Source organism: Carex rostrata, chromosome 18 (genome assembly GCF_964058835.1).
Source record: "Carex rostrata chromosome 18, lpCarRost1.2, whole genome shotgun sequence".
NCBI classification, from domain to species: domain Eukaryota; kingdom Viridiplantae; phylum Streptophyta; class Magnoliopsida; order Poales; family Cyperaceae; genus Carex; species Carex rostrata.
Window position 1 is genome coordinate 6,751,784 of NC_135935.1, and position 9,841 is coordinate 6,761,624.

General features: G+C 33.2%; 1 protein-coding gene and 1 long non-coding RNA gene across 2 annotated transcripts; one reads left to right on the forward strand and one right to left on the reverse strand.

The window, feature by feature from the left end:
* Positions 1–2,696: 2,696 nt before the first annotated feature.
* On the reverse strand, positions 2,697–6,404 carry LOC144569616 (DUF2996 family protein). The gene is made up of 4 exons (XM_078320067.1): positions 6,060–6,404; positions 4,187–4,416; positions 3,854–3,926; positions 2,697–2,978 (listed from the first exon to the last, which is right to left on the reverse strand). Exons 1-4 carry the CDS (start codon positions 6,208–6,210, stop codon positions 2,800–2,802), a joined length of 633 nt encoding a protein of 210 aa, XP_078176193.1. The 5' UTR covers positions 6,211–6,404; the 3' UTR covers positions 2,697–2,799.
* A 490-nt stretch (positions 6,405–6,894) lies between these two features.
* On the forward strand, positions 6,895–8,762 carry LOC144569169 (uncharacterized). Its single transcript, XR_013515989.1, has 3 exons — positions 6,895–7,025; positions 7,205–7,280; positions 8,701–8,762. It is a non-coding gene; the product is annotated as an uncharacterized LOC144569169 (long non-coding RNA).
* Positions 8,763–9,841: the final 1,079 nt, after the last annotated feature.

Consider the following 9,841-nt stretch of genomic DNA (forward strand, 5'->3'; position numbering starts at 1 on the left):
TCTCAATTTTAAGATGGATAATATAGATTGAGCAAAGTTATTTGAACGGCTGTGATTTTCCAGAATGTCAAGCAACATATGTGATGACTCAGAGGATCGAATACGTCGCATTCTAAGCAACTCATATTACCTAAAGTAACTCAAATTTGCGTAGGTTCTCAGAAGTAGAGCAGTGTTTTATGCGGTGCGATAAGCAAAGCGAACAGAGACGAAACAAAAAGCAAAAAAGAAAAGGCTCTCTCGCTGCATCGTGTACTCATATCACGTCCGTTTTATTTTTAATAGTTTTATGTCGATATATGCAGTTAATATTTTCAGTGAATCATTTACTCAAACAGCTAAAAACTGTTAATTATTTTTTTCTAAAAAAAAGGAATGCAGATTGAATGTGCGTATTTAATGCGTTTAGGTTTTCATGCATTCAATCTGTATTTAAAAATTATTTTCCACAATTTTTAGCCGATGAATGTATAACTTAGAATTTAAAAACTAAATTATAAAAAAAAAATCTGTTAGATATAATCTATATATATTCTTGACTTTAATTTTTCAATTCAGTAATTCACATAAAATAAAACCAAAAGTCATATCATTTTACATACATATACATAATATATATCGTATTTAACGGTGTTATTTTACTATTTTAGTTTTAGAAAATGTATAATTAAAAAATAAGTAAAATAAAGATACAAAAACACAAGAAAAATAAAACATTTTGAATGAATATAATATATTTTTTTTCTTAAAGAACTTCTTGTTCGCCATCAATTTTATTATATCCAAAATTATGTTGTACAAAAATGACATCTATAATTTACAAAAACACAATATATTTCTTCTCTCTTTCATCTGCTCTCATGTTTCTTTCTAGAATTAATTCTCTCACGAAAATATACCTCCCAATGATTTTTCACGAACTCCACTCCCAATAATTTTTCCCTCGACTGATCATGCAAGGTTCTTCCTCTTTGTGAATTGCCACGGGATTATTATGTCTTGATCAATCCTTGAGGCACACAAACACATAGTTAAACAATAGATGACGACTGTGACATCATCCCGGCATTGGCTACGGGAGGTATGTGGTTGCACGTGCACAGCATGGCTACCACATTAGCTAATCCCGGCAAGTTTCAGCATGGTGCGTACTAGAGACGGAGCTACATTGAAGAAATGGGGGTCAATTACTGACCCCCATTTATTTTGAAAATTTGTGTACTTATATACAATTTTCTATATAGTATAGGGTAAAATGCTATAGCTACGATAATATTGGTCTCCATTCGCAGTATGAAAATTTTATATGACTAAACTCATAACTCGAAAGTCTAGCTCCGCTCCTAGTACGTACGACATCTGAGCACAAATGAGTTTACAAATTTTGTATATATTATTGTTGGCAAATAATTCCATTTCTAATTGAAAAAAAATATCCAGTTTAAATAATTATATCTGATTTTTTTTTTAATTTTACTGACGGAGATAGACAAGTGTATAGTAAAAAAAAAAAAGAACAACGTTACTGTATGAACAATAGAGTCTAGAAAAAAAAAAACAAATGAAGCTGCGGACGACCGGATGTTATGTTTCATAGCGTCTTTGTTTCGAGATTTTCGAAAAATAATGCTATTTTTTTAAATGCTACAGATAATTCGATCAGGTAATAAGGAGTAGCATTATTGTGGAATAAGAATGAGCAAGTCACAGATACCAAATATTGATTTGCTGGTGTTCACCATGCAAAACAGGGGTGATAATTAGCAGGTATATTGAATCCTTTGTTGTAGAAATACCTTGCCAGTGCTCTGATCCTTAATGAAACAAGGTCAGTTAGTATCAATGTTATCAGAATCAGACCAGACATCAATCGGACCGATGGATCAACCAGTTCAATTATTGATTTTTTTAAATACTCCCATATACAATAGATATCAGGATTGTTATAAATTATGTATTCAAATGTTATAATATAAGACCAAATTTGTGATAAAGCACTTCAGACAATTAGAATACATAATATAATAGTAACAATTTTTAGTTTTCAAAGAAATATACATACACAAAATTTTATACTATACAAAATTGATACTTTAGAATATGTAAAATTTAAGGTTTTATGTGTAAATTTCAAAAAGATAAATTAAAATAGAGTTAGGCTAATATGACACTAGTGTTATATCAAACTAAATAACACCACATCTTAAACCCTTAGATCTGCTTTAAGATTCGTACAAAATGAAGTACTTGAACAGTAAAAGCAGATAGTACGAATCTTAAAGCAGATCTAAGGGTTTAAGATGTGGTGTTATTTAGTTTGATATAACACTAGTGTCATATTAGCCTAACTCATTAAAATATGCGGAAAGAATAAAGTTAGAGAGATGTACATTTATTTTTTTGATTCAAACATAGACGTATCTTAGGCTTCAAAGATGTACATGTCAACTAGTCATTTCATGTCAGTACTATCTCTCATTTAATGCATAACAGTATAAAAATTAGAACTTTGAAGTTGCAACCGTTTAAACGGTTTACTGGTTTTTGAAAAACCGGTCCATTAAACTGGATTTTATCGGTTCAATAGCACATGGTCTTTGAAACGAACGAAACCGGAAAGACATTCGGGTCCGGTTTTTTTCGGTTAAATTGTCGGTCCAGTTCTGATAACACTGGTTAGTGTAATTCAAAATAAATTAAGAAATTGTTAACTTATATATAGATTTGTAGACGTGTATACAAATTTGCAGCAGTTTTTACATAGATCTTTTTTGTAATCTACCCAAATAAAGGAGGAAATTATTTTGCAGTTGAGTCCTCTTCATCTTGTTTCCAAACAGGAATGATGCCTTGAGCAGCCAATCTTTTCTCGACCCAAAACACAACATGTTTTGCTGTTATTTTCTTCTCGTCTATCAGGAATGGTTCTACTGTACTCACTTCTGACCCATATGATGACAGTGAAAATCCCTTTGGACCTACAAAATTATTACAATGAAATGTTAGAGAAATTTTCCTTGGCTAATACAATGAGATAATTAAGAGGTAAAATGTCATTATATCACTTTTGCCCTGTAAAATGAGATATATCACCTGTTCTGCTTACCCCATTTATAATGTAATTATTATTTTCTTTACTTTTTAAAAGAGCAACTATTTTACTGTAGTTAATTTTTGGTTTCTTGAAGAGGTGTCAACAGTGCCGGGTCCGTATCCTCCCAGGTACCTGACTCAACAAAATTGAAACGGACGGCCCAGATTTAATATCAGCCGGTGCCTGTTCGGGATGAGAAAGGGGGCAGTATTATTTGTGCTTTGAGATTCGTGCCAAGTTAAAAATTCTAATCTTGGGCCGTCCAATTTAATCGTACTGAGTCAGGTAACCTGAGGGGATGTGAATTCATCAGTGCCCCCCTCCCATGTGAGAGCAGATGGTTGTTCAAGTGGGTTCTGATAAATTTTGAGGAATTATGCTTGCTTGAATTAAGCCACTTTGGAGGGACAGAAGGAGCATTTTTTTGGCTTCTTTTTGTTTTGCATGGGTGTACACAAAACTTTGAAGAAATCATATTTGCATTGAAGAAAAAGTTACATGGAGTTCTCATATAACCATGAAAAAAAAAAATGTTTCTTTCCTACTTGTTATGGCCCTGAGAAATTTGAGAAAGATTTCCGAAATCCTTTATACAACACTATTAATAGATATCAAGGTTCTGATTTAGTATTTTTGTGTTATTTTAACAAGAGACGTGTGAACACAACAAATCTCATGCATATTTCTGCTACAAATATGCGGATAATATACATATGATGCACCTAAGTTTGATAATTTAAACTTCAAAGAGCAAATTACCGGTTAGAGTGCCATTCGGGAAGAAAGCCCAGAAGGAATAGGTTATGTTGTTCTTAACAAATGAGCCCTCCAACTGCAGCATTTGAAAATAGATGGTTTCAGATACAAGCTTCATTTAAGAAAAATAAAATAAGTAAAAAATTTAGGGGCTAAATTCAAAATTTAAAACCACTACGTCAACAATGAAGATGTATGGTGCCATTGATTTAGCTCAATTATCTTTAACTCTTGACCAAAGAATTCATGCCGGTACTTGTATATAAATAGAATTCAGGTGATGGTAAATTGATCAGAAATATTTTTTTTGAAAAAAGTTTCAGTTCTCTCTCTTACCCTATTATCTTGAAAGGAAAGTTCAATTTGTAACAAATCTTCTTGAGCCTCAAGTGTAGATTTTAGTGAAGGAATCACATCCTCTTGCATTAGCTCTGGCAATTCTTTTGTTGGTGCCTTTTTCGGTTTTGGTTTCGCTGCAGCTGCTGGTTTTGCCGCTGGTGCTGCTGTCTCATCTGCTGGTTTCGCCACAGGTGCTGCTGTCTCAGCTGTGTCCTTCTTGTCAGTAACTAATGGGATGGAAAATTTGAAATAAACATTTGTTATCTATAGATTAATTTTTATTAAAGTCACGAACAACAGGAAATTTGACAACTATAATTCAAAACCTGTTATTAATACTTAGTTTATAGCAGATTTTGGTTCTAAAAACTGCTAGTATTAACTAAAACCTACAAAAAGCCACTGGTGAGGCATCTGAGATGGTCAGGGACTGAATTGAAGATAAAGTCAATAACCATATATTTCAAATTTAATCCTTTTCTTGCTTTATTTTCATCATTTTTGGTGTAGACCTCGGGAGATTCTGTCAGTCATCCAACTGATTTGAGAACTTTTAAGTAACAAAGCTGCACATACGTAAATATGAAACTTCTTAATGGCACATATATAAGTTGTAATTTTATATAAGAGAAGAATTCAAGACATAGCAAATATTAATTCCAAATTTAGTGAACGAAAATGATTGCAGAACACTTAAAAAAAATTGCAGCCTAAACAAAGTCACTGAATGGGCTTGATATAAGAGAGCAATGGATCAATATACATGTCAAAAATAGCTAGTAGTTAAGTTCAGCTTGATTGGCATCCTTAGCTAGTTAATTTATTCCCACTTTTAGCATTAAAATTAGAGAATTGCTCCAGTACATTATACTTTTGTGGAGAACAAAATTTGAAGCAATTTGGGCCATGTGGTTAAGGAAGGGCATTAAGGGAAAAAAGAAATAAACAAGCTGTTTTAAGTTTGGGAATAAATCTAATAACTTGAAGAAATAAGTTAGACATTCTCCTTTGAATATACTTTTTTATTTTACTTCCTTCCATTTCTCCTTTGTAAATCATAATTATTTTTGGGTGATGATCAACACTTCAATCTAACTTTTAATACTCAACAGCATCTAATTAATAGACTACCCTTCAATCCAATCACAAAATATGATCTATCTAGAGAGACAAATATAGGGGGAGAGGGAGAGAGAGAGACTGAAATGAGAACCTAAAAAAAAAAATACAATTACCAAACAGGAGGAGTAACACTTGAAGGCATCATGTGTATCCATTTATTCATTGGAGTAGAACTAGGGTGTTCTTAAGTTCACCAAGCCCCTTGGTGAACTCAAGTCTAAAACCCATCGAATCGGCTTCAAATGACGAATCCGAACCGTTGAAACCCGCCTACCTTACGAGTGATGGGTCTACGTGTGAAAATTTTTAACATTCGAATTAATTTAGTATAAAGTCAAGCGGTCAAAATTAGAAGGTTAATAAATTAATTTTAATGCATTCATTTTTTGAACCTTTTTTTACCACATGACTCTATGCAAAATTAATTTCAAAATTCAAAAATTTTACATGTAGACACATCACTCGTAAGGTAGACGGGTTTCAACGGTTCAGATGTGTTGTTTGAGGCCAATTCGATGGGTTGAAGACTTGAGTTCACAAGAGGCTTAAGAATATGCATTATTGTTGTTATTTGTTAAGCAATAAATACGGCACATTTACGCCTCATAAAAAAAAGTTCTATTTTCCTTACTATGAGGTTTGACATCATAAATCATATAGTTGATTCCAGTGGGAACATCAAATCATAAAATGGCATTTTTTTTGCATTGAAAATAAAATAAAAAAGGAAATAACATTGAAGATTTACCAGTAGCAGGTGATTCTTGCGTGGTTGAGCAGAGCACAACAAAATTTCCTCTTTGGTGACCTATTACTAGAGATTTGGAACTGAATGAGAAAAGCTTGGTTCTGACATGGCTTCTGAGAGGGTAGACTGTGTTCAACGAATGAGCAGCCATCAATAAAGGCTTCTTCTTTCCGGCTAGAATCTAACAAAGCATTTGTGATTAGAGAGAAATGCTTCCGATTACAACATAGACGCAAGTTTCCCGAATTGGTTTTGGTGTAGTTATTTCTCGCTCCTTTTTTGTGTGCTTATTGGGAGAGCAGTAGAACCTGGCTCTGGTTCAAACTGGATTTCTATCCACTAATTTGATTTGATCGGATTTGATTGCTGCACGCTCCCGCAATTTTTTTTGTTTCTAGAGAAGAGATTTCGCTAGGCCTTTTTCTTTTACTGATAGATAGATATGGGCTTTATTTGTAATTTTGTGGTACGGAAAGGGCGATCCATCGATATAATATTTTATTTTAGAAAAGCAATACATACTTTTAATAAATCAGATAGATGACGAAATTTTTAGTTCCATAGAAGGAGCAATGTTACGTTAAGAAAAATTTTATAATAAAAATGAGAATGTTTATAACATAATCAAAAAATTTATTATTGAATTAGGAGTTGAAAATTATAGCTTATATATAAATTTGGATTAAGATACAATCTTTTATACATGATTATAAGTATAAAAGTTTCTTTATTTAATATCCAACAATTGGAGAGTCTAATTTAGAAAATTGTCAAAACAACTCAACTCTTCTCTCTCCTTCCGTTCCTTCTCTGTGTGAGTCTGCCTCCTTCATCTTGCTTGGTCCGCCAAAAGAAAGAAAAAGAGAGAGAGAGCCCTCCCTTCTCCATGAAATCTTTGAGAAACTTAAGAAAGAAGTGAGAAATTCGATTATATATCTCTCTAGTGGTCATTTGGCTCTCTAATTGGTAATTTCATTTCTCTCCTCTTCTCTCAAATCCGAAATTCATCTCTATTTTCTAGGATTTTTGATCAAACACGAAATTTGTGAATAAATTGTGAGTAAGTCATCTCCATTAAGCTTCCATGTGTTAATTTGGTGATTCTCTTCTCAATTTCAACTAAATCTTGATTTTTTTTCATTTAGGGTTTGTCTCAAATCCGAAAATTAGAGAAGGGTTTTGATTTGTCTAGTCTAATCCAATAAATAAAGGTGTAAATTGGTAAGTTCCTCTCTCACTCTCTTAAAATCTGAAATTAATTTGGTGTTGATTGAATTAGGGTTTGTATAGTGGGAAAATTGGTAAAATATGGAATTTATTTCGGTTTTGAATAATCTAGGGTTTGGGTAATGGAGAAATTGAATTGTTAGCTCTTAAATCTTTTTATATGTTCAAGCATCAAATTGGTACAAGAATAAATAAATAGATGACTAAATTGGTATAAGTTGATAACCCTTGTTCCTCTCAATTGTGTTTCGGCCTTGGGATAGGTAAGGGCTAAATGAGTATTTTTGCAAATTATTTCTATGTTTGGAAATGTGTATGGTTGATAGGACCAATTTGTAAGTTGTGTGAATTTTTATGGATGTTAAGTAATAAAAGTGAATAAAGAAGGTTGATAGTATAAATTGATCACTCCTCTTATTTGGTTGTTGTTAAGAAGATAATCTTTAGGTATAAGATGTGAAATTCTATGAGTTGATCTCTTTTCTTTGTTCCCTCTTTTGTGTATGTTGTTGTTCAATTGGAATTCTAAAAGTCAAACTTTGTATATTCTATGATGTCCAAAGTATTGAATCAAATTAGCAAGTGTTGATGAATAAACTTGATTTACCATTAAATTTGTGACTGCACAGTGGACAGATTTTGAGGCTGATTAATGAGCGAATTTGGAAGGGCAATTCTAGATCATTCTGGACAAATGAAGAGTCTATTTGATGTGTCTCGGAGTCTAGTTTCTAGTGGTTCAAGTTTCAAGTCATTTGGAGTTCCCTATAAAAAGTAGTTTTAGTAACCAAGGGTCAAAATTTGGGGCTGCTGTTTAGAATTCTGTTTTTTTTTCATTCATTTCGGGAACGAATTCTAAGAGTTTACTTTAAGGAAAGTATAAAGAAACTAATATAACTCAAGTAAGCATATCGATCGTCGAGCAATATATATATATATATATATATATATAGAGTACGGCTAACGCGCTTCCTCTAGCATATGGGCCGAAATGCTTTCGGTGAAAATTTGAAATTTCAAAATCCAAAAAGTCGATCTGAACCGTTCATCTTCTTCTCCATATTAATATCTGCTTGGAGACCAAATTTTATATTTTTCTGAAATTTTTTACTATTTATTAAGCCACTTTGAAAATTGCTGATCCAACGGTGGCTTACCAAACAGTAAAAATCAGAAGCTACCGTTGGATCAGCGATTTTCAAAATGGCTTAATAAATAGTAAAAAATTTCAGAAAAATGTAAAATTTGGTCTCCAAGCAGATATTAATATGGAAAAGAAGATGAACGGTTCAGATCGACTTTTTGGATTTTGAAATTTCAAATTTCCACCGGAAGCATTTCGGCCCATATGCTAGAGGAAGCGCGTTAGCCGTACTCTATATATATATATATATATATATATATATGTTGATAGGTGTAGGTTCGGTTGAGCAAGATTTTGCGGGACCTTTTGAGACGTCCGAACCATAGGTGCGCGATACGCTTTGTTGGGTTTTGGGGTAACCAAAACTCGTTTAGGCTTAAGCTGCGGAATGACCGTAGAACAAAAATTTCTAAGGCCAACTTAAGCTCAGGATTAAACGGGGTATGTCAGGAAACTTTCCAAGGCGGTCCACCTTCAGTATTCCTTTGGCATCAAAACCCAATTTAATCCTTTTACAGATCTACTCTATGATTGATTTCTAAAATTTTAATCTACTTACCAATTAAATATATTAATATAACATATTTATATCTTGTTTCCAAATCACAGTTGGAATGCAGACCTAGCGAGTAGAGCTACATCACGGGAATGATTCTCCTCGGAGCATCAGACGTCTGATGCCTCTATCGGTTATCCACCAGGACTAACCGGAGAGCGGTTTATTTCTTTTGCCAGAAATACTATAAACCACGGAATTCTGCAAAAAACACTATTCACAGAGAAAAAGACGAAAACCCGTAAACACAAATTTTCGGTTGCTCAGTTTCATCAATAAGCAAAACTGACATACTGCGAAATTCGGTAAAACACTATTCATCAATCCTGTAAATATACTTCACAACAACCCGCATAATTATACGTCAACTACGTATAACTTTCTTTTCTCAACCGAAACACTATTTGGGAGAGAAACCGAGAAAGAAAGAAAATACCGATTCGATTCTGCACGAAACGATACAAGTGAATTAGTGGTTTCTCTCTCTACCCCTCCACCCCTATTTATAGGGTTTAGGGTCGGTTGCCAAAAGACCAAAATGCCCTCCAAGTTCGGCCTATTAACAAGATATGCCATTGAATGGATAAGGATGATGACATGTCATGTGGATAGGATCGATGACGTGTCATCTGGATAGGATCGATGACATGTCATGCGGATAATGACGAATCTGAAAAGACCCGAATGCCCTCGGCCGGAATACAAATAATATTCGTATAATTATTCTGAACAATTATATATATTTTTTTTGCGGTTGTTGTTTCGATAATTTATACAACGTGTCCTGCACATTTATAAATTAACCGGTTAACTTTTATACAACGTGTCACACACGTTTATAAATTAACCAATGTT

What these genes read in the sequence shown, in the direction of transcription:
- LOC144569616 (XM_078320067.1), bottom strand. Translation starts at nt 6,210, where the DNA reads ATGGCTGCTCATTCGTTGAACACAGTCTACCCTCTCAGAAGCCATGTC. An exon ending in GCAAGAATCACCTGCTACTG is followed by an intron (nt 4,417 to 6,059) that starts GTAAATCTTCAA and finishes CCATCCCATTAG; the next exon opens with TTACTGACAAGAAGGACACA. An exon ending in CCCGAATGGCACTCTAACCG is followed by an intron (nt 2,979 to 3,853) that starts GTAATTTGCTCT and finishes ATAATTTTGTAG; the next exon opens with GTCCAAAGGGATTTTCACTG.